This window comes from Mustela erminea, chromosome 20, assembly GCF_009829155.1.
Source record: "Mustela erminea isolate mMusErm1 chromosome 20, mMusErm1.Pri, whole genome shotgun sequence".
Taxonomy (NCBI): Eukaryota; Metazoa; Chordata; class Mammalia; order Carnivora; family Mustelidae; genus Mustela; species Mustela erminea.
Genome location: NC_045633.1, coordinates 24,833,844 through 24,857,191, shown reverse-complemented (window position 1 = coordinate 24,857,191; position 23,348 = coordinate 24,833,844). Strand labels below are relative to the sequence as shown.

Here is a 23,348-nt window from a genome sequence, read left to right as displayed (position 1 = left end):
GAACCGTGCGAACTGCCTAATAGTGGCTGGAAGTGAAACTGGATCCCGGGCGGAAGGAGCACGTGACCACGCCTGCCCGGCAAGGATCAGGGACAGCAGCGCTGGGCAGGTGCAGTAGCCTCCGGGCTCACGGTCCCCTCTGGGGGGCGGGGGGAGAATCCGAAGCCCACCTCCTCACCCGGCCACCCCTTCCCAAGGGCCAAAAGGAGGGTGGTGGGAACCTGAATAGGTTGGGCAGGGTGTCCGGAGGAATCAGGGCTGGGGAGGGAGCATCCGTGGGGGTTCTCATCTAAGTTGGTGACCTCTTGGTCAAGTTGGTTCTCCTGTCTCCATGTCCAGTTCTTGGAAACTGGGTTCCTGGGCCTAATTCTGCTGGCTTCTTCCAGGGATCAGGGGAGGTTGGGGCTCGTGGGGCTGGGGATCTTTGCCCCACCCCAGCTGGAGCACACACCGTGTCCTAAGTCCCCTCCAGAGGCGCCTGGTGGTGCAGTTTGCCACTCTCCTGCAGCCACTGTTGTCTGGTCGCTATGACGACTCGTCCAGGTTTTATTTTTAATAGCCGCCGGCGATTAGAGAGGGCCACCAGAGGGAGGGCCGCAGGCGCTGTCCCCCCTCACCCCCCCATGGCTCTCTCTAGTGGTGGTGGGGGGGTGGGATGCACCTAGGCCTCGCCCTAGGTGCCCTTGCTTTCCCACCCTGGAGCTGGCCTGACTGCTGTGGCAGGCTCCCCCTTAACTCCCCTGCTGGCGGCAAACTCCAGCTGGGCACCCCTTGGAGGTCAGGGAGAAGGGGCACACATGTGGCGGGGTGGGGTCTGGAAGGGCCCCATGCCAAAACACAAGTCGGCCTTCCCTCCTTCACTCCTATACCCACTGTGGAGCCCAGTCCTTTAACCCTGAAGGCGAGTCCTCAGGTCCCTCTGCCCGAGGGGAGTCCAAGGCTCACACAGCCCTGAGGCAGTCCCGTAGGGCTGCAGAGGCGATGGCTCGGATGGAGTCCAGCCTGAGTCCTGGTGGTGCGTGTTCCGTCGCCTTCCCCAAACTGGCCGGGGTGTCCCCCTCCAAAATCACAGAAGGTTCCACCTGGATGGACAAGGACTGGCCCTCACGTGCTTCTAAACGTCTCCAAGTTTTCCCTGGTTCTGCCTTGTCCTCCTTCACCCTTGTCACCCTCAACACTCGGAGACTGGGCTTGGTGGTGGGTGGTCTAGTGAGGCTGCTGCCTGGGGATGGCAGGGGATCTGGGAGGCTGCAGGGGTGTGAAAACCTGTGGAAGGACACCAGTAAACCCCAGCCTTCTGGGAGTGGCAGAAGAGGTCCCCCCTCTCCCTCCCCAGGTATTAGGGGGAAAGCGAGCACCCCCCGAAGCGCCCTCCCGACTTGGCCTTTGAAATGCTGGAGCCCGCCGAGCCAAGGATGAAAGACTGCCCGCGGGGCTACGCCTTTACTGCCTTTGTCTGGCGGGAGGGCGGCCGCGGCGGGGCGCAGGCCTAATCCACAGGATGGGGCCGAAGGGGGCGGAGGCCTGGGGCGGGAGGAATTCCCGGCCGCCGTCCAACCTCCCACCCGCTAGGGAGTCTCCGAGCCTTCGGGGCCTCGCCGTCTAGCTTTGGGGTCGCAAGGCCGGTCTTCCCTCCTAGCCCTGCTTCCAGGCTCGGCTGGCCCCTCGAGGGACCCGCTGGTCCGATCCCACCTGCCGTAGGCGGACAGGATCTGCCTCGCTCGGGTGCACCTGCCCTTTGGTGGCCGGGGAGCGGTCCAGCCGCCTCAGGCCTCGGCCTCCGGCGCGCTGCTCCCCCGCATCGCGCTCGGTACGGCGCCTCGGCCGGAGGTGGCGCTCTGTGCGCCCGGCGGATCCCGGCGTGGGAGGCTCCGACTCCGGGGGTTCCTCGCGAGCCGCTTTCTCTTCCTTCCCTTCCGCCCCCTCGAGTTCCCGGCTCAGGCCGCAGCCCAGGCTTCTCCGAGGGAGTGGGGACGCGGGCTCCCAGGGTGGGGACCAGGCACGCTGCAACCCCCTCCTCCGACTTGGGCGCTCTCCCATCTCGGAATGCGGGTGGAGGTTCCTCACTCAGGCGCCCCAGGCATCGGATTCTGGGCGGGGGCGCGTGGCAGCCGCCAGGTGAGTGCCCCAGACGCGCCCCTAGACCCGCCCCACCTCTCACCAGAAACTCACTCCCCCTCCTTTTATGGAGACGGGGAGGCCGGGGCCCTGGATCCTAACGGTGGAAAGAGGCCCGAGCGCCGGGGCGGGGGGCCGGAGGCGGGGGCAGGTTCGCTTTTGCCCTTTTTGGCGTAGCAGCTCTGGGCGCTGCCCTCTGCCGCCGCTGGGGCCCGAGGGAGGCGATCCGGCGACGGCGGCTCTTCTGCGGCGGCCTCCTCCCCTCCCCGTCCGGTGCCGCAGGATTGCAGCTGCCACTGGAGGGTGGGCAAGCTCAAGGGAGGGGCGCGCGGGGAGCCCGCCGGGCGAGCGGAGCCCCGCGGCTGTGCTCGCAGCCAGGCGCGGGGCTTTGATGGATCTCACTGCCTGCGTGAGCGCCACTGTGTGCTCACTGCAGCGGCGGCGGCGGCCGGGCCCTGCCCGGCCCGTGCGGCCCCCGCGCGCTTCCGAGGTGCGGGTCCCGGGCCCGGAATCCGGGGGAGGCGAGGGGGAGGGGGCGGGGGAGGGGCGCGGCGGCGGCGGCGCTATAACCCCCTCCCCGCCGCCGGCCGGCTCCACACGCGCGCCCTGCGGAGCCCGCACAACTCCAGCGAGCCGGGCCTGCCCGCGCCGCCGCCTCCTCCTACTCCTCTCCCCGGCGGCTGCTCCGTTTCGGCCCAGCACCCGCCCTCAGGCCGGCGCGGCGAGGCCCCAGGCGGGCGGCGGCTGCCAGGCGGCGCGGCCGCGGGCGCTGCCCAGCTCCGGCCGGCGGAGGGCGGAGCGCGGCGCCAGAGCCGAGGGCACGCCGCGGAGGGGCGCACGCAGGCCTCCGGGCCGCGCCGTGCTGGGCCGCGCCGTGCCCGGCCGGGCGGCGGCTGCGAGAGGAGGCCGGAGGCGAGCGCGGGGCCGGCGGTGGGCGCGCAAGGCCGCCCGCAGCCCGCAGGGAGAGCGCGAGCCCGCGGCCGGGGCCCGGCCGGGCGTCCAGACAGGTGATGGGTGGTGCGGCGGCGGCAGCTCCAGCCTCGCTCCGGGGTCCCTCTCGGGGCTGACGCCCGCAAATATGCAGAATTACCGGCCGGGTCGCTCCTAAAGCCAGCGCCGGGGAGCGAGCGCGGCAGCGGCCAGCACCGGGAACGCACCAAGGAAGAGGCCCAGCCCCCGCCCTCCGCCCCTTCCGTCCCCACCCCCTACCCGGCGGCCCAGGAGGCTCCCGGCGCGGCGGGCGCGGCGAGCGCGCACTCCCTGCTCCTCCTCCTCCTCGCTGGCGCTGCCTGCCTCTCCGCACTCGCTGCTCGCGCCGGGCGCGCTCCGCCGGCTCCCTGCTCTCCGCGCCACCCTCCTCCGGGCCGCGCTCCCTGAGGGATGGTACTGAATTTCGCCGCCACAGGAGCCCGGCTGGAGCGCCCGCCCCGCGGCCTCGCCTCCCCGCCTCCCCGCCAGCGCCTCGGGACGCGATGAGGACCTGGGCTTGCCTGCTACTCCTCGGCTGCGGATATCTCGCCCATGCCCTGGCCGAGGTGGGTGCCACCCCCGCGCCCTGTCCCCTCTCCGACTCCCCGGGCGCACGCCTCCTGCAACCACCCGCGGGCCGGGGCGCCTCGGGCTCTGGGGCTCTGCAGAGCGCGTTTTGATTTCTGCTAGGGTGGTCGGATTTTTTGATTTTTTTCCAACTGGGTTTTATTTTCTGCCATGCCGAAGTATGTCTGGTGAGTTTCCAGCGTGTTGCGTCGCTCTGCCGTGGAGGGACGGAGTGGCGCGGGGTGGACGAGTGGGGAGAAACTTCGGGGGGCGCGGGCTCCTCTCCGGGGAGGGGGGCCCGGGGCGCGGCGGACAATGCAGTATCGGGGTGCAGGGGGCGCGGAAAGGGGTGTGTGTGTGACCTGGCGGAACCTGGGAGGGGAGAAGAGCGGCGGATAAACACGGCGGTTGCGGCGGAAGCCCCCGGCAGGCAGGGTGGGCCGTGCGGGTCCGCAGCCCCCCGGTCCCTGCTCTTGAGCCCGGCCGGGCGGCTGGGCCGGCGCAGTCCCGCCCGCCCAGGGCCTGCTTACAGGTGGCTGAGCGAGACGAGCCGGGGCCGGGCCAGGCGCCCGCGTCCTCCCACCGCGGGCGTTCCCCCCGCCCCCACCCCCATGTCGAATCCCGATCCCCGGGAGCTCTGCTGTGATGAATGACTTTTCTGCAGCCCCCGTCGTGGGAACTTAGTGCCTGAGACCCCTCCCTCCCACACCCACACCCACACAGCGACCCCCGACTCCCTCTAAAAATCTGGAGAGTGGGGAGAGCCCGGGAGGTGGGGGTGGTCTGGGCAGGAACCGGGAGCCGCGAGAGGTGGAGATTTAACCCCCCCGTTGCCGGGCAGCCTTTCCCAGCCGTCTGCTGGATTTGGGGCGCCTTGGGCGGTGCTAGGACCGCAGCCCGGCCAGAGCGGGTGGGGCGCGCGTGTGAACGAGTGAGTACGCGCGCGCGCGCGCGTTTTTGCGACGGAGACCCTCGACCCCACAGGTTCGGCCCGGGATTCCCGGGTGTGAAATTTAAGCCGCTGGCTAGATTAAAGTGTTAAGGCTGCCGTGACTTTCGTCGCCGATCCGTGACGCATTTCAACTTGATCTTTCTGGATGTCGATTTCACTATTAAAATCAGAAACTCCACGGCCCCCTCGCTGCCGCTAGACCTCCTGTAACTGACACCCGGGGCGGTGGGGCCGGGGTGCCCGGCTTTTGTTTGCAAATTTAAAGGTGTGGGGGGGCTTGCTTTCTGCAAAGGCGGACCTGGATGGGGGCCGGGAATTTGGGGTCGCACCCAGTCCCTTCCCCCCGCCCCCTCCCCGCGTCTAACTTCAGGGCCCCGGGCAGGGGTCGGACGGCCGGCGAGCTGGGAGGGCCTGGGACTTGGGACCGGGCTACCGCGGCTGGGGGACCCGGCGCTCTCCGCTCTCGCGGCGTGGGTGCGAGCCGGCCGGGTGGCGGGCGCTGACCGTGTGGCTCTGCTTGCAGGACGCTGAGATCCCCCGCGAGGTGATTGAGAGGCTGGCGTACAGTCAGATCCACAGCATCCGGGACCTCCAGCGACTCCTGGAGATAGACTCCGTAGGTAAATCGCGCCCCTTCCCTCGGCGCGCGGGGCGGGTGTGCGGGTTGTGCGTCCCGCGCCGCCTCCAGCGCTCGGGCCGGCCGGGCGCCGCGCAGGAGCGCACCGAAAGGTCAGAATCCAATCTCGGGCCATAAAAGCCCAGGCGGATGAGTCAGGAGTTTCTCTTCCAGTCCCCACTTTCTCTCCCCGCGGCGGCGGCCGCGAGCTCCTAGCTTGCCCGGGGATTGTTTTTGCATTTAAGGATAATGCCGCGCGTGTCACACAAAGTTCAGCAGCGCAGAGGGCGCCGGCGCCCGGGCCAGGTGTGCGGGCCTCGGGCCTGCCCTGTGGGGCCGGGAGGAGCGGCTGAGCGGGCCGGGGCTTGGGCGCAGAGCCCTGGACGCATGCCCCGCGGGCAGGCACGCGCGGGAGGAGCTGCCCCTGGCCAGGGCGGCTTTGTCATTGCCGGGAGCTGGTGGCCCGTTCCCGCCGCAGCTCGGCCTTTGTGGTTGCAGGAGTCCCGTGCCTTTCTCTTTTTCACAGGCCCATAAAGAGGCGCATCTTCGACACATCTGGTATCTGGGGACTATTTTGGGGCTCACCGTCAGGCCCTGGAATCTAGCCACTTTAGAGGAGAGTTTATTTGTAAAGGCATAGTTTTGAACCTCATTGGTGTCAGTGAGAGAGTTGGAGGGGCTGGATGGACAGGGAAAGGTCACCAGGGACCCAGGCTGTTGCTGGTGGGGTGGGGGCCATGGTGTGGCGGGGAGGGTGCCTTTTCCTAGAGGGCAGGGATTCTGGCCCACATCTTTGCGGTGTCCTGCTCCACGTTAGTACTTGGTGGGGCAACACTCGTGTGAGGGTTAGTTACAGAAACACGTCTTATTAATGTTTGGTTAAAAAGAGGCCCCAAATGGGCTTGTCAGATGGAAGGCTGAAGGTAGTAGAGGTCGGTTGGAACAATTCTCAGTGAAGATTTTGCTCTCACTGCAGACTACCCTCAAAGAGGGGGGCGTGGGGGGGGGGAATTAAGTAAAATCACATGGTCTAGTCATTTGGAAATTTGTACCTAATTATGGTGGTGGAGAGGCCTGAACTATTTTCATTTCATGCCAAGACCATTTGCTAGCAAGGCCGATGGTTTCTGTAGTTTCGTGACCCAGGAAATCCTTTGGCTGATTCTTATCAGGAAGGGGGTAGAATTTCACTTGGAGATCAGAGTTGGGCCAGGGGGGATTTTGGTCTGGTTCCTTGATGTGTAACCCTGGGGAGAAGGATTTGGCTTTGGTTAGCTGAGGAAAACACTCGCCTACATTCTGCTGGTCCCTGGCAGATCGGTGAAAGTGGGGAGGCTGCCTCCCCAAGAAGATTCAGGCCTTTTTTTCTTTTTTGGCTTGCTGGAGCAAGGCCGGTGCAGGGCTGGGGCTTCTCTGTGGGATGGCTTTGGGATGCCACCGGGAAATGGGCCATTCACTTTCTGTTGGGGCCATTCTTATTCTGGTCTCTGCTGTCCCTCCCCCGCTCCATTAGCACTTTTTGCATTGCAGCTTGGTGGGTTATGCTGATAGCATTCCTGACCTGGGGGCCTTTGGGCCCAGAGCCTCTTTGGGAGGTTCCAAACTGTAAAGGCAGGACGCCTCAGCCAGTTCTCTGGCTGGTTTCAAATTGCCCCCTTATAAAAATCCCTGGGTGTTTCCCTTCTGCTCTCCACCCCACCCCTGCCTTCCACCTTCTGTCACCTGGTTTGGGGTCTTACTGACTAGGATTCTGGGGATTCTGGATTCCTCATGCTTAGGAAACTGGGGTGCAAACAGAGGGGGTTTTCTAGGATCACCTTTACTCCCTGGGTTTTACCCTAGGAGACCCTTTGTGACACAGATCCCAACGTGGGTCTCCGTCCTGGTCTGGCACCCTCCTGCAGACCGGGAAGTTGCAAGCCAAGGCAGGGCATGGCCCAGTTTCTGGCCGGAACCTGGAGCTGCTGTCGGGTTGCTCCCAGAGCTCGAGTTGCTCTCTTTCCCCCAACACCCGTTCCTGCCCAAAGCTGGAGCAGATCTTGCTGCTGTGGGGGTCAGTTACCTGAGGACTAAGGTGCTCTCCAGGCCCTGGACGCCCCCTACCACGAGGTCCAGCTGGAGGTCTCTGTAGGATCCCTGAGAAAGGAGCTGGGATGTGGAGAAACCCATTTGGTAGTCCAAGGATGAACCAGCCCCTTCAGGTTGGTGTTTTTTTTGGGTGTAGAGCTAACCAGGCCTGGGAAGCAGACTTTTTCTCCCAGGCCCTCTCCTCCCTGGTGGGGCCTTGTGATGGACTCTGGATGGGACAGCAGGCGGCCGCATCCTCATTTTACAGATGAAGCCAGAGGCGATGGGATTCTTCTCCCAGGAGCAGTGAGAACAGCATGGAGCTGTAGAGTTCCCAGAGTTTGCGTGGAGTTCGGGGGCAGCTGACTTTGCACGCAGGGCTTTTGGGTGGAGAGACAGTGTGTGGTCTCTGAATGACCAGTGGCTGGAGTTTGGGACTTGTGCGTTGAGTGTGTTGAGAAATCAGCCATCGAGCAGTGAGACGGCCTGGGAGCTTTGTTCTCTGAGTAGCCTGGCCTGGTGCCCATGCAGTGGGGTCCCTGAGGGGTGGACACATGAATGTCCCCATCTTGGGCCATTAGTGCTCCCCCCAGGACTGAAGGCAGGATGACTGGTCCCCATCTTGAGCTGTCACTTGGATATTTGCGTGCAAAACAAAAGGGAAACCCCCTTGATTAACTGTCCTGAGCCTTGTTCCATCAGCGTCTTCTCTGCTAAGTCACTGCTGGGTCATTTCTCAAGTGGTGTCAGGCTGAAGGCCACTCCCCCATCAGTGTGGACCGCGACCACCCATCTTGATTGGGGGCCAGGAGAGGGCTCTTGTCTTGCAAGCTGTCCGCCCGGGGGTTTGGGTTTCAGGGCTGTGGTCTCCTCTGTCTGTCCAAGCAAGTGGCTGGAATGGGGTTCCCGGACCCCTCCTGCGGTCCTGTCCTTGCTCCTCAGACGCATCAGGATCCAGTCACCCATGGAGCCAGGACACCTGGCTTTCAGGCAGCTAGGAAGTTGGTGGCTGATGGGACATTTTCTCCCGGAGGCCAAGGATGGGCCGGCTGCTCTTTGGTTTGAGGATGGCAAGATGGCCACCACCAGGACGTGACTCATAAATGTCACTTTTTGGTGAAAAAATGCTTCTTGTAACAGTTGGTTGATGGGAAATTCTTACTGCATGAATAGTTGTGTTCTGATCTTATTTTGGGTCTCAGAAAAATTAGTGGCAGTGGAACATTGAGTCATTTGAAGTGAGAACTTGGGTTCTTCCCAGACTCTAGTTTTCTGAAAAGACGCATCTTTTGCTGTTTGCACCTTTTGCCTGGTTTTCAGTTTGCATTTTAAGGGAGCAGCGGTTTTGGATTTGCTGGTTTGTGGACAGTCGCTGAGGCCCCGGTGGGCCGGGCACCCAGTGGGGGGCCTCCGGGAAGGGACAGCAGGACACGGGGGAGGTCTGAGCAACTGCCCTTCCCTGTGGGGACTTGCTTCTTAGGAACTGGTGCCCCTGCTAATCTACGGGGGAGCCAGGGATGGAGGGGGAAGTAGAAGGAGAGCCTCCAGCTGGGTCTGGGGCCAAGGCAGGGAGGCCTAGAGTGACCCACCTCATCCTGGTGGGTAGGTCCCGGTGGCAGGTGGTGGGACCGTGTGTCTCTTCTAGGAATCTGAGAGACCTGGGGCTCCTCTAGGCTGTCCAGGAGGGGGCTCTGGGGCGGGCGAAGGTGATGTACCAGGCACTGCAGCAGACCTGGGGATTGGGGGCCAGTTCTGACTTTAATCCTGGGACTGTGGGTCTGCTTCTGGCTGCCTGGCCCCTTCTGCCAGGCACCAGGATTCCTGGTCATTTATTCCTCCACCTGTATTTCCTGTAGCCTCTTGAGTGGACTAACTCCAGGAACAAGCAGAGTCTGGCTGTCGGCCCAATTGGGCCTCAAAGGTTAGGGTGCTCCATGGTTTAGTAAGAAGAGAGAGAGAGAGAAATGCATACACATCAGGGAAGCCACGGCAGCCTCATCTGCCCCTTTTGGACCGTCCCCGTGGGCCTGGCTGGGAGCAGCGGGCCTGGTAGTTCTGGGTCTTAACAACGAGAACGGCCGGCCCTCACCAGGGGAGATCACCTGCCCCTTCCATACGGGTAGCATGGGTCCCCTGCAGAGCACAGCAGGGGTGCCACATTTGAAGGCCCTCCATGTAGGCTCCCCAGAGGTTGGCAGGAGATTTTTGATATGTGGGAGTGGCGGCTCTCCCAGGGGACCCCGTCTTTCTCTGGGAAGCAGGCAGTGCCGCTGGACAGGCCCCCGGATTTGGGCCGGCTGGTCACCGTTTCCTCTTTCTGCCTGCAGGGGCCGAGGATGCTCTGGAAACGAGTGTGAGAGCCCATGCAGGCCGGGCCCCCAAGCATGCACCTGAGCAGCGGCCCGTGCCCATCCGGAGGAAGAGAAGCATTGGTGAGCCCTGGGCCTGCCAGGGTGAGGGGAGGGTGCATTGGGGATCTAGGGGGCTCTCCCCACCAGGGCTTCAGTGAAGCAAAACAAAGGCCCAGCCTGCACAGGGGCCCCAGCGCCTTCAGCCCTGGCCTCCCGCCGTCTCTCCGGAGGCCTCCCTCCTGCCCCGGCCCGTCTGCTGCCTGCTGCAGCCTGGCCTGGGCCAGGAGTTTCCAGGAGAGGGGAGCCGTCATAAATTCCTTAAGTGCCCGGTCTTGTCGGGGCCTGTTTTGGAGGAGGACTTGCTGCAAACGTGGTTGTGTTTCCTTTCCAGTCTGGAGTGCATGGCCTGGCAGGCGGCTGCAGCTCGGGCCACCAGCAGATGCCCCTGCCCCTGGCCCCCACCCCACTCGCTGGGCACGGGTTTGGGGGGGTGTTTGCGTCCTGTTCCCTAGCAGAGCACCCTGTGTCTGCCTGGCCTCTTGAGGCTGTGGGGGTTTTTGGGTGGCTCAGTTCTGAGACAGAACTTGGCCTGCAATTTGCTGCCAAATTGGGAGCGAGCGTGGTCAGGGAGTGTGACTCCCCCTGCCCTGAGTCCCATGCCACCCGGGGGTCCCTCCTCCATTCCTAACTGCGTGGGATGCCCCCCCCCCCCCCACTGCTGTTCCGTGCCTCAGAGCTTAGATTTCTCCCGGGATGTAGACTTAGTAGCTTTGGACTGGGGTGCAGCATGTGGGCGAGGGTTCCTCCTAAAGGCAGGTGGACCCACCCAGATGACGTTGTGGTAGGCTTCCTGTCCTCCAGACCCATGTCACAGGTGGGGGCGCTCCAGCAGGCCTGTCCTGTTCCAGATGGGGAGCCCCGGGCCATCTTCGTGGCTCCACCCTCGGCCCCATCCGGCCAGGGCCCCCACGCCCCTTGCAGCCAGTGGGCACTGGGCTGCTTGCCCTGAGCAGAGCCCTTTCCCCACACTGGGGCGGCCAGATTTCCAGTGCCCAGCCTTCCGTGTTGGCAGGCCTGCTCTTGGAGACCCAGCGGTCCCCCTATCCAGGTGCTTCCAGGCCACTGGGGAGGAGGATGCAAGCCCCTTAAGTCCCTGGGGCTCTAAGGAGTCTTCTGGCCCTGGTGGGGGGACGGGCAAGGGAGAGGCGGGCACCTGTCCCTGGTGTTGGGGTGGAGGCAGGCCCCTGTTGTCCTTCAATTGCATTTCAGGCTCTTCCGCTTGTCTGCAGGGGGCGGGGCCCTGCCCTGCCTGGTGCTGGCCGTGGGGGTTGTGCTGGGCCCTCTGTGGGTTCTGGGGTCCTTGCCCGGGCTCCCCAGCCCTGTATTACTCAAGGCCCAGTGGCCCTGGGGGCTGGTGTGGATTCGTAGGGCAGCATGTGGGGAGGAAGGTGCACGTGCTGGGGTCCCCAGGTGGACGTCTCATTGGGCAGTGGTGCCCTGGCCTCTGCTGTGTTTGGGGCTTTGGGTCAGACAGATGGGCCTGTGCTGAGGAGCACAGAGCGGAATGTAGAGCCTGTCCCTCCTCTCTTGGTGACCTTTAGTGAGCAGGTCTGTGGCTTGTGGGGTGGGGAGGTGGACCTGAGTCCCGTGTCCTGCATCCCCTGCTCACCTCGGGTGTCCTGCCTTCCTGGGCCTGGCTTGGTAGCTGTGGCAGCTGCTGGGGCTGGGCCCTGATTGGTCCAGTGGCTGTGGGGTCCATTGCCCTCTCGCTCTTGGGGTCCCATCCTCGGCTTCCCTGTTTCTCCCCATTCTCCACTAGCTGTGGGAGCTCCCTAACCATCTGTGCAGAGACTCCCCCCGACCCACCCCATGAGCTCCCGGTCTCTCCCTACCCCCTGCAGGCCGTGTCAGGCTTTCTTGTTCACGTGGCCCCCTCTGCCAGCAGTGCCCTTCCCTTGGAGCCTCCCTGCCTGGCCCTCACTACTGCTGCTCCTTGGGCCAGCCCGAGTGCACCCCGTTGGGGGCCCAGTGTGTGGACCCTAGGGTGGCCTGATGTGCTGCAGGGATGCGGCCACGTGGGGACACGCCCCCTTCAGGCCTTCAGGTGGGGGGGGGGTGCTGGGCTCCTGTGGGCCATGGGGCATGGCCCGGCCTTCACCGTGGCTCTTGCTCTGCAGAGGAAGCCATCCCCGCGGTCTGCAAGACCAGGACCGTCATTTACGAGATACCTCGGAGCCAGGTCGACCCCACGTCCGCCAACTTCCTGATCTGGCCGCCGTGTGTGGAGGTGAAGCGCTGTGCAGGCTGCTGCAACACCAGCAGCGTCAAGTGTCAGCCCTCCCGCGTCCATCACCGCAGCGTCAAGGTGAGCCGGCCCGCCCCGGGGTGCCCGCCAGGCCCGGGCGCACAGCAGGGTGCTGGAAGAGCCGGGACCCGGGGCTGGGCCGGCTGCGGGGGAGGGGGGGTAGGCGTGTGGTTCCTTTCCCCCTGTCTCCCCATGAAGCGACATCACGGACCAACCTCAGGACATGGGCCATGGCGCGTGGCAAGACGGGCGCGGGGTCCTCTCAGCCTTTCCCCAGAAGCACAAGGGAAGCAGGGCCTGCCACATTGAGCCTCCGTCCCTTGTCTGTAGGTTAGAGAGGGCACCCTTCTCTGCTGTGGGGTGGGTGTCCGTGGACTCCTGCTGAGCGCCCTCCTGGGGGTGCCTCAGTCCTGGGGGCTGGGCCTGCAAAGCCAGCCCCTCCCCTCATTCTGGGAAGCTGTGCTCTGCTCGGAGACCCTCATGATGGGCGCTGGGTTGGCCGTCTTTGCTGTAGTCCCTGGGTGCTGGCACACAGCTGGGCGCCTGCCCCAGAGCCCTGTCCGGGGCAGGGCGTTGGTCCTGGAGACCTCCAAGTCACGTTCAGATTACCTGTGCGGGGGCTCCTTGTTCTTCCTGCCTTAGTCCTTGCGGGAAATCAGCCTCTTCCGTTCGCCCTGGGCTACTACACTTGGGTCTTGGCCAGACGGTGGTGTTTTGGACCAGTGGCTGGAGGGGTTCCTGGGGCATGGGTCTGTTCCTCTCTGGCCTGACTTGCCCCATCTGTGAAATGGGTCTGAATCATGGTGATGTGCTATCTCAGGCTGTGTGGGACGTGGGTCCCGGGGCAGCTGGGCCCCCGTTTGGAGGGGAGCTGTTCTGCTTCCGAAAGGATAGCACCAGAGTGTCTTGGTCTCTCTGTTGTGTGGCTAGGCTGTAGAGTCCTGGGTGCTCCCAGTCTAGGGGAGGGGGCTGCCATCCCTGGAAGCTGGCTCTGGGAAGGCTGTGGTCCCACGAAATCTGGGTTGTGGATTTGGGCAGCGGGACACCTACTGAGTGGCAATGGCCTGCCCACTCAGCTAAGCCTCCAGATGTTCCCCAGATTCTGGGGGTACGTCAGAAGCCATTCCTTAACTGGAGATTCAGAGCCTGTGTGCCCGCTGCTAGTCCAGGGCCCCTGGATGTGGGGCCCTGGCCCCAGAGTGAAGGGCAGGGGAGACTTTCTTACTCACAGACCACGGAGCTGGTTGGGACACTTGTTTGTCACGTGAGAAGGCACGTCAGGCCCATAACTGGGGCTCCACCTGACCTCTGGGGACTTGGTCCTTGAGCACCTGGGGCATTGAGTAAGCACATTCCATGGCTTGCCACACTGTGCTCTCCACGGCGGAGGCTCCCAGCGGCCTGGTGCACTTGCCTGGGCGCTGGCTCTGGTCTTGGCAGGGCCCCCAGCTGGCATGGGGCCCAGCTCTGCACCCTTTGTTAAAGGGAGAAACAGAGGCTCAAGGGGATGGGGCTGTGCGTTCTGCACCAAGACTTGTCCCTTGCTGCCTGCTGTGGGACCCCTTGGGTCTCCCTGTCCTTGCTTACGGGATGTTGTGAGGGGGTCTCGTGAGCCCTGAGAACCTAGACACCTGAGATCTTTTGTTCCTGGGAGTGGGGGTGCTGGAGTTCCACATGACAGTCCCTCACGTGGGTGCAGGGCGTAGGGTTGCCCTTTGGGCGTCCAGCTGGTCTCTCAGAGACATAGCGGTGCTGGAATGAAGTGGGGCTCCCTGCCCTGTGGGCTCCTGCCTCCCCTGGGTAAGGACTGGGGTGTGTCTGGTCCCGGTGTGGGCTGTGATCCCCTCCTCCCAGCCCACCCTGAGTGGGTGGACGTGTGGGCATCAGGGGCTACTTCCTGGGAGGGGCCCCCATTGGCCTTGGGCACAGGCCCGGAGGACTCAATGGGTGGTGGTGCTCAGCCAGGGCTCCCCGCACAGGCCTTCATCTGCTTGGACAGGGTCGCAGTCTGCCCAAGGGGACGGACAGGCTGAGTCCTGCAGCTGGAGCCTGGTGGCCTGCTTCCATGTCCGGCCCTGCCCTTCTCGGACCCCTTCCTCATTCTCCCTCAGGGAAGGCAGCTCCTTCTCCCTGCCCACCCATCAGAGGGTTGGCAGGAAAACATCCGGCCCTAGACACTGGGGGTTTTGGCCGAGAAGGGACAAAGGGTCAGTGAAAACAGGAGGTCCATTGTGGAGGGTGGCCTGGTCCCCTCGGCTGCCCAGGAAGCTGTGGCCGCTGCATCGGGGTGAGGCGGAGCGGGCTGGTGGGCCTGGCGGAGTCCTGTGCTGAGTGTCTGTGAGGGGTGCTGGGGCCAGCGGGGGCCCATGTGGCTGTGCAGGTGGGACGTCTTGCCCCGAGCTGACACGTGCCTGGTTTTTTGGTTTACGGCTTTTTGATCACAATTAGAGGCACTTACTGAGAGCAGCCCCAACACGAGGCCCAGATGCTGACTTGCCTGGTATGCTTCACTGAACGCTCCCAGGCCCTGACTGTCAGGACTTAAACTGGGGTGGATGGCTGCCTCTACTCCGTGACCACCAGGGACATTGGCCTGAGGCTCCTAGGCAGGGCCTCTAGCCCTCTGATGGTCTCAGGTGTGGGCCCTTTGCTCTCTGGGGCTGGGCTCTCATTTGTCTCCTGGGACCTGCCTTCAGTGTGGTCCCCTTGGGGTTGCAGGGACAGCTGTCGTCAAATCTTGGGGAGGGATGAACACGTTGTCCGGGCTGGAGCCACACCTGTGTGTCCCTGTGTCAGCTCGCCATGCTAAGCATTTGGGGTCTGCCTTTAGGGGGGCCACGCGTGCTCGCTGACTGGGGTCCCGGATGAACCAGCTCTTCCTCTCCCCAGGGAATGCTGTCCCCAGACCCTGTAGGCAGCTGACCCTGTCCCCTAGACCCCAGGCTTGAGGGCTAGGAGAAGGGGTGGTGTAGATAGCGGGACCCAAGACTCTGGTCAAGTTGCACCCGCTGGGGCTGTGGGGCGGACCTCCACCCTCTCACGGCATGGCGTTGGAAGTTGGGGGCTCCTGTTTTCTTCAGGGCATCCTGTGGGTTTACACCCAAGTATGTTAACTTGGTTAGGCCCCCAGGTCTCCAGAAGCTGGGACTCAGCCCCTGGACTACCCGTGGGGCAGCCGGCTGTGGCTCTGTGTCACCCAACCTCAGGCTTCTGGAAGCTGGGTCTGGGTGTGTCTGCCAAGGAGCCCAAGATGGGCCTCTGAACCCTGATGCAGTGTGTGATCCAGCTCAGGGACCTTGGGGGGAAATCAGGGACTCCAGCAGCGTGGATCTCCTGTCCGAGCTGCCTCAATGTTCCCATCTGGAAAACAGACTGTAATTGGGTCCTTACAGGGTAGCTGTGAGCATTGCAGTGAGCGACACAGGGGTTCAATAAATGCTGGTGTTTGTCGTGGACAGTGCTGTGCCCTTGACTCTGGGGTGGTCAGGCCATAACCTGGGGAGGGGGTCCCCAGCAGGGGCATTGCTCTCCCTGGCCCAGCTTGGGACACCCTGAGTAGCAGGAGCTCAGGGCTTCTGTGCTCGGTGTCCCTTTTCTGGAAGGAGTACTGGCATCACTGGATGGCGCACTCGGGTGGCTTTGCCCTGTGAGTGTACAGGTGGGGTGGTTCTTGCCAGGCGGCCTCACCACGGCAAGTGGATTGTCCTCTCTATAGGGCGCAGCTCAGACGCTTGGGACACAGACAGAGGGAGAAGAGAGGGAGGGGTGTGGGGATCCTGTTTGGGCTGCAGGATGGGTCTGGGGGCTGAGGCGACAGGAACGAGGGTCCCAGAGACACAAACATCTTGTTCTGGGGACTTGGCTGGTTTAGAGGCTGCTTGGAGAAGTTAATATTCACAGTGTGTTCTTGGGGGAAAAATGCAGCTACTTCCTGGCCAGACGGAGGTGGTGGAACGGCTTGGAATCCTCACATACCCAGAAGCAGGTGCAATCATAGATCGTTGTTTGTTTTTCTTTGATAAAAACAGCCCGTCTGCAGAGAAAGTGGGTTCCCAGACTGGAGTGGCCGGTGTTGGGAGTGCTTTGCCAAGGGGACAGTGGAGGGGGGAGGTTCTGGAGCACCTGCCTTCTCCGCCATGGCTGGTCTGTGGAAAACAAGCCTGCCACCCGCACCCAGAGCCGGGGTCCAAGTACCCGCTCCCCTAGAGTAAGTAGGTGAGGTACTCGCCTAGCAGAGGTCGTGCTGTGCAGAGGGTCAGGCCCCTGCCTGCCCCAGCCTCCCTGTGTCCCCCAACACAGTCCAGTGTGCATGGGACGCTTGAGTGCTCCGAGCTGGGGGCTGCAGCCTCTGACCTACCGGCTGAGAGGCCCTGGGGCTGGGTGGGGGCGGGAGGGGGCTGAGGCCAACCCCAGGTTCTGATGCCCAGAGGGCTGGCACGCTGGCCAGGTTCAGGCAGGGGTCCTCTGCCCTCTCAGGAGGCCCGCTGAGGTTCACCCCACCCAGTGCCCTCGAGGGGAGGGTCACTCTGGGCCCCGGGGGCTGGTTTTGCTAAGCTCAATGTGCTGAGACAGGGTTTGCTTGTTCCGAACGGGAGGTGGCCCAGTGGCAAGTTCTAGGTGCTTGTATACATGTGAAGCCCTGGGGCACAATCCTTGTTCCAGTTTTATAGACGGGAAAGTGGAGGCTTTCTGCGCCCATGTCCTGAGGATCTCTCTCTCTTTTCTCTCCCTCTCTCTCTCTCTCTCTCTTTTTCTCTCTGTGGTCCTGGTCTCCTGGAGCGGTAGGTGCCATGAGGAGCTGACCTGGCCCCGCAGCTGGAGTTGCTCATATCCGTGGTCCTTTCCTCTACCTCTTCCCTCCTTAGGAAACCTGCCAGGCCTAGCCCCAAACCTGGCCTGGCTGCCACTCCACCTCTGAGCTCACACCTGGCTGTCTGCATTCACACCTGAGGCCACACACCACTTCCCGCGGCTGGCGGGCACCCGGCACCCTTTGCACGGCGGGTTAACCATTAATGTGGCCCAGCGGCTACGGGTGGGTCTGGACAAGCCCTGAGTCCTGCTCACCTGTGGGGGGGCCCATCCTTCTTGCCTGGGGTCGTCTGGCTTCTGGGCTCCAGGCCTCTGTGTTAGAACTCCCCCTCCCATCACCTCCCCTCCCATCTGCCCCAGCCTGGGGGCTTCTGCTCTCCACCAGGGAGCCTCTCACCCCTGCCAACTCCCTGATGCCTCCACATGCTTGGGGTATAACCTGCGGGGACCCCTTTCTGCTCCCTTTCTGCCTCAGTTTCCCCAGGCAAATGGGGTGGAATGGCTATCCCTGGAGGCCAATCCCAGGACTGCAGCCCAGTGTCAGCACAGATGGGAGCATGGGCTGTGTGCCCAGATCTTCGGGGTCCAGGGCAGTGGGGACATGGTGGTCCCACCCCCGCTGGGGACTGAGCTCAGGCTGGGTGCTTTGGAGGGGAGCCCCCTGGAGGAAGGCTTGCTTATCTAGGGTTCTGTATCTCCTCCGTGAGTTGGGATGGAGTGAGCCCACCTAGACCACGCTCACTGTGAGTGCCGTGTGCACATACGTGTGAGCATGGAGCTTGTTCTTGGGACAGGACATGTGTGTGCACATGTGTGTAATTGTGGAGGGTGGACTGGCGTTCCCACGACAGAGTGAGCCAGTTTCCCAGGCCCGAGCTGGGGTCCGTAGGGACTCGATTTCTCAGCTGCCTTGGTTTGTGCCCATGGGCCGGACACAGCCATGTGCTCCTGGTGGCTCCCTGAGAGAGGTGCAGAGAGAGGCAGTTCCACTAGGTCGTGCCCCCTGATGATTTGGGCCGACAGAGGTTTGAGCGGACGGGGGAGGCCCAGCTGCAGGGGTCACTGGCTCTGGGCTAGGCCTGATAGGCCTGGGACGCCGGCCTGGGGCCCCTGCCGATTCTTCTGACAAGGCTGGCGTTCCCTTGGCCAAGGTGAGCTGGGGGAGCCACGGGAAGGCCTCCAGGTGGCTGCGGGGGGCCTGGCGCCTGTGGAGTCCCCCTCTGCGGTCCGTCAGGTTCCAGTGAATGTGCCCCAAACCACCAATGCCCACAATTACCTCTCCCCCTGGTGCTCCTGCCTTTCTGCGGGGAGGTGAGAGGTTGGAGGTCAGAGGTCGGCCTGGGCGGGGTTGAGCACGTATGCACGTCGGGGCTCCCGGTGTACTACATGTGGGGCGTGGCCGCGGCGGTCATGGCGGGGCTGTTGTCTCGGGCAGGTAGCCAAGGTGGAGTACGTCAGGAAGAAGCCAAAGTTAAAGGAAGTGCAGGTGCGGCTGGAGGAGCATCTGGAATGCACGTGCACCGCCGGAGGGCCCCCCGACCACCGGGAGGAGGAGACGGGTAAGTCCCGCCTCGGCGCGGCCCCTCCCACCCTGTCCCCTCAGCCTCCGCCTCAGCTCACTTGGCGCAGTCCGCGGGGCGCCCGCCAGCCCCGCCGGCGTGCTAGGGGACGCTGGACGTACCCGCCCCGGTTGGGGTGCCTGGGAGCCGCGCGGCTGGGGCGGCGCCGGGACACCTCCCGGACACCTCCTGTCCCCCATCCCAGGCGGACTCTGCCCGGAGGCAGCGTGGCGTTCTGACCCGCGGCGTCGGGCCCGATCCAGGGCACCAGGAAGTGTCTCTGTGCCAAAGCTAATCGCGTTTTCTTGCAGAAAGACAAACACCTCAGCTATTTATTGCCTCAGGTCCGCAGCCCTAACCCTTAGGCCCGCTCACACTCCCTGCCCTTCTGTTAACAGGAAGGCGTAGGGAGTCAGGTAAAAAACGGAAAAGAAAAAGGTTAAAACCCACCTAACGCAGCCAACCAGGTAGGCGCTGTGTGCGGCTGCGCCGTGGTTCTGCGGGGGGAGGTGCCCGGCTGATCACAGGCGAATCCCTCCCGCGGCAGCCAGCTCGCGGCTCTGATTGATCGGCCCTGATCGGCCTGCAAGCTTCCGGTGTCTGGCTGGGCTGCGGGTCTGCTCGCTCGCGTGTCCTGCTGCTCCCGAGTCCCCGCTCTGGCTTGGGTCTCTTGCGTTAATGGGGGAGGCCCTGGCGTCACGTGAGTGGAGTGAGTCGGGTTCCTGAATGGCAGTGGGGTAGCTCTGATGTCTGTTAGCCGGGATCACCTTGGGCAGGTTACCCGTCCCATTTGACAGATGGAAGACTGAGGCTTACAGGGATGATAGGTGAGGGAATTGAAGACTGCGGGGGGGGGGGGGGGCGGCGGGGGGGGGTCCTGTCTGGAAATGTTTCACAGACATGTAGGGCTGTTGACTGCTGTGTTGGAAACTCTTTGGCTGCTGGTAATACCAAAACCAACAAGGGCTGGGGTGAGGCAGACGTTTAGGAGCAGGTGTGGTGTCTGGGGGCTGTCTATCCTCAGAGTTGCCTCATGGCTCAGTATAGCTGCTGAAGCTCCAGAAATCACATCTACACTCCAGGCTGGAAGAGTAAAGTTGGGAGAGGGACAGAAGAACCCTCTTAGAGAAGTCCCACTCAGTGACTTCTGCTGCGATACCCTGGCTGTCCTTCAGCTGCAAGAGGACCTGGGCAGCGTAGTTTTGTAGAGAGGCATGCTGCTTCCCAGAAGAAAATGGGATTTGGGTAACCACAGTCATGATGAGGGTAGTTTCCAGCCTTCTTGCTCCTTGTTGTTGGCCTGTGTGTTCTGGAGAGCCTGGTCCTTGCCTCTGGTCACATGTGATCCCACAGCATCCCAAACAGGTGGTTGTGGGAGATGGTATCTCAGAGCCCAGGTGCTGGTTGAATGACTGCAGAAAGCTGCCAGGTCAGCTGCGTTGAGGTTGGTGGGTCTGGTGCATTCCTCTGGGGAAGGAAAGGATCCACTAGGGTGGGTTCCTGAAGCGGCCTCAACACAATTTTTTGCCTGTGATTTTTGCTTTCCCTGAGGGTGTGGCTCTGGGGGTGGTTTTGTGCCTGCATGTGCACCCAGTCTGCACACCATCGATTGGGCTCTGGCCTCCATGGGCCAGCCAATGACAGAGATGTCAAGTGCGTGGGACGTAGAGTCCCTGCTAGCTTGTGAGTGGTACAGGTGATGTGGATGAAGAAGAGCTGTTCTTAGCCCAGAGCTCAGTGTAGATCTGCCTGGTTACCAAGACCCTGCCTGTCTGCCTGGGAGCACCCATCCTCAGTGTTGTCTTATGGCCCAGAATGGCTGCCAGAGCTCCAGAAATCATATCAAGTCCTCTGTTGGGGTGGGGGTGGAGAAAGAACACGAGGAAAAAGGCAAAGAAAGAACCATTCTGGGCCTCAGTTTCCCTCATCTGTACAATGGGAGAATGGGGCTTGTTCTAAGGAATGTTCTGTGAGATCCCAAGAGCCTCGTCCCAGTTCTGGTCAGGAGGTTACAGAAAGGGTACTGAGGCATATTTGATTTGGAAAGTGCCACAAAACCCTGAAACCCCGAGATTTGTCTTGGTGTGTGTGAGTGGTGTTTCCCTGTGGTCACTATCCCTGCGGCGGCGTGCGTGCTCGGCTCCTTGTCAGTGTCCGTCTCTCTCCCCTCTCCCTGCAGATGTGAGGTGAGGATAAGCCAGCAGCCCTTTTCCGGGACACGGATGTACATGGCGTGTTACATTCCTGAACCTACTATGTACGGTGCTCATTGCCAGCGTGCGGTCTTTGTTCTCCTCCGTGAAAAACTGTCTCCATGCACACTCGGGAGAACAAAGAGACAGTATACATTTGTTTAATGTGACATCAAAGCAAGTATTGTAGCACTCGGTGAAACAATAAGAAGCTTCCTTGTCAAAAAAAAAAAAAGAGAGAGAGAGAGACAGAGCAAACAGAACCACAAAACATGACAAACAAAACTGACTCACAAAAATATCTAAACAGTTGTCGGAATGGAGGGACACCCCGTGGGATGGAAGCGACGTGCCTCGGCCGACCGGATTTCTGTCCAGGGTCACAGGTGCTTCTGCCAGGGACACAGCCTGCTTTCTGGAGGACTCCGGGCGGGGGCCGAGGGCCCTGCAGGGCACGCGGGAGCAGGGATGTCCCAGAACTGCCATGGGACTTAGAAACACATCTCCTTGCTGTAGTGTTTAAGTCTATACAGAAACCTTCCCGAGAGCCTTAAGTGGATTTTTTTTTTTTTTTTTTTTTTTTTTTTTTTTTTTTTACACCATAAAGTGATTATTAAGCTTTCCTTTTTACTCTTTGGCTAGCCTTTTTTTTTTTTTTTTTTTTTTTTAATTATCTCTTGGATGACATTTACACCGATAACACCAGGCTGCTGTAAGTCAGGACAGTGGGACCGTATCTCCCCTCGCAGGATGCGAACAAATGAGATGTATTAAAATAAACATGGTATATCCACCTATGCATCACTTCCTAAATGTTTCCGGCTTTACGTGTTTGTCCCCTGCCCCCACTTTATCTTGCCTTTTAATTTAAGCCATTTTGAGAGAACTATGCGTGAACCAATCGAGTCCGTCCCGGGCCTGCCGCTCCCAGTCCTCGCCTTGGCGAGGTGGCCCTGTGCCAGTGTTTGGACAGAATCTGAATTCTTTATTTTTGGTAAGATGTTACGCTTTACATGTATTCAACAGAAATGTGTGTGTGTGTTGTGTTTTTGTTTTTGTTTTGTAAAGGTGAAGTTTGTATTTTTATCTAATATTACCAGTTTTGTATACCTGAGAGCCTGCTATGTTTTTTTCTTTGAATCAAAAGGAAAAAGAAAAACCCACCAACAAAACCCATACACGTGAGAAGTGCTTTGTGGTCACATTTTTCTAGTTGCGTAACTGAGTCTAGACCCTGTCTTCTGGCCCGGGGCTGTCGCTTGGGGGTACCTTGGGCCACCCTACCACCAGAGCCTGTGCGGCGAGGCCTACCCTTGGGATTCTGGGATCTGATGGTAATGGGCCGACAATGCCATCCTGCCTGGGTGTGCGGCCTCGTGGAGACGGAGACCAGGCGCCCACCCGAGCAGCGAAGCAGACGATGGCCTTCATCCGGAAGTGAATTGACTTCAGTACCTGCGGGCTGAACCCGGGAAGGCCAGCCGCCCTGTGTCGCCCATGACCCGCTCTCCCTGCTCCAAACAGAGGCTGTGTGACTGTCATGATCCCTTTATTGCCTGTGGGGTCTCCGGAGCAAGAGCGAGCATCTCTGGAGTTGGTGTGTTCGTGGGAGAGTTTCTATAAAAGCATTCCTTCAGCAGCCCATCTTCACGGTGTGGTTCCTGGTCTGCAGTTCACGCGAAGGGCGGCAGGGGGTAGGGCCTCGAGGGGCAGGCCCAGGTGGCAGCATCCCCTCAGCTTGTGCTCCGTCCCCGTGCTGGGCATCTCACAGCTGCGCTGCTCGGGACATGGGGCGGTGGAGACGTGTGTGATGGTAGGTGGACAACATGTGATTTATGGATTTATGTTTCTCCGAGATGCTGACAGTACTGCCCAGTTTGTTTTCCTTTGCCCAAAGCTGCCTGATGAAGGACCTGTCTGTCCATTAGGGTGCTTCTGGGGAGGGGATGGTGCTGGAAGACAGCTCAGAGCCCTGGGGCGTGTGCCTGTTGCCCTGGCCAGGGCCTGTGCTGCTGGGGCAGGCGGGTGGCCTCCACGCCCAGCCAGGAAGGGGCTGCTGCCCGCCCAGTGGAGGCTGCGGTCTGTCTGTGGCGGGATTGTTTCTGGATTGCAGGCCTGCGCGGCCCACAGGCTTTGTTGCGGCTTTGCCCTGCATTCCTGGCATTTCTGCTCCTGCCTGGGCCCCTCCCGGCCTGTCACCCTGGGCTGCACCTGGGTGCGCCCAAGTAGTCAGCGTCTGCTTGGGACTGGTCCCTCACACTCTTGCAAGGCCTGTGCCCTTGAGCCACAGGCCTCTGTCTGTACCTCCTGGGGACGGTAGCCTGGCACACAATAAGGATTCTGTATTAGGCGCGCAGGTACCCAGCATGGGCCTCAGGGTCTCTGGCCTCCCTGTACAGAAGCACGTCCCCCCACCCTCGGCATACCCTCTTTTCTGTGGGTCTGGCCCTGCAGAGGGGCAAAGCCCTGGGCTCATGGGTCTCTCATGGGTGCACCTGCCTGGAGACCCGTAGTCACTGGTCACACCTGTCCTTGCCCTGTGTCGGGGGTCCCGCCAGGTGCCAGGTGGACTAAGTGCCTCCCCACCTCCCTCGGAGCAGCTCCCGTTCCACACCAACTTGGTGTCCTGGTTTGTGTAGTGAGTGCACCTGGCTGGGTGGCTGTCCCTGGTGTGTCCCCGTGCCGCCTGCCAACCTGGGCTAGTCTCAGCTGCTGCTGGGGAGAGGCCTCTCGTGCTCGCCTCCCACATTCCAGGGGGTGGGAACGAAGGACAGGGCGCTGTGCCCTTGGCATGCCCTTGACCCTCCCGGGGGCGGGGTGGGGGGGAGCCTGAGCAGAGA

General features: G+C 61.8%; 2 protein-coding genes across 6 annotated transcripts; both read left to right on the top strand.

Annotated features, from left to right (window-relative positions):
* Positions 1 to 1,584: 1,584 nt before the first annotated feature.
* On the top strand, positions 1,585 to 21,203 carry LOC116580816 (platelet-derived growth factor subunit A). 5 transcript variants are annotated; one of them, XM_032327549.1, is made up of 8 exons: positions 1,585 to 2,118; positions 3,524 to 3,653; positions 5,130 to 5,226; positions 9,617 to 9,721; positions 11,818 to 12,005; positions 18,193 to 18,316; positions 18,715 to 18,783; positions 20,496 to 21,203. In XM_032327549.1, the coding sequence occupies exons 2-7, from the start codon at positions 3,591 to 3,593 to the stop codon at positions 18,768 to 18,770; spliced, it is 633 nt and encodes a 210-aa protein (XP_032183440.1). In that variant the 5' UTR covers positions 1,585 to 2,118; positions 3,524 to 3,590; the 3' UTR covers positions 18,771 to 18,783; positions 20,496 to 21,203. The 5 variants fall into 5 exon arrangements, with proteins under 5 accessions (XP_032183440.1, XP_032183441.1, XP_032183439.1 ...); XM_032327550.1 differs by lacking the exon at positions 1,585 to 2,118 and adding an exon at positions 2,249 to 2,269; XM_032327548.1 differs by lacking the exon at positions 1,585 to 2,118 and adding an exon at positions 2,279 to 2,421.
* On the top strand, positions 2,047 to 3,226 carry LOC116581468 (uncharacterized protein C10orf95-like). Its single transcript, XM_032328645.1, has 3 exons — positions 2,047 to 2,118; positions 2,296 to 2,608; positions 2,748 to 3,226. Exons 1-3 carry the CDS (start codon positions 2,047 to 2,049, stop codon positions 3,224 to 3,226), a joined length of 864 nt encoding a protein of 287 aa, XP_032184536.1.
* Positions 21,204 to 23,348: the final 2,145 nt, after the last annotated feature.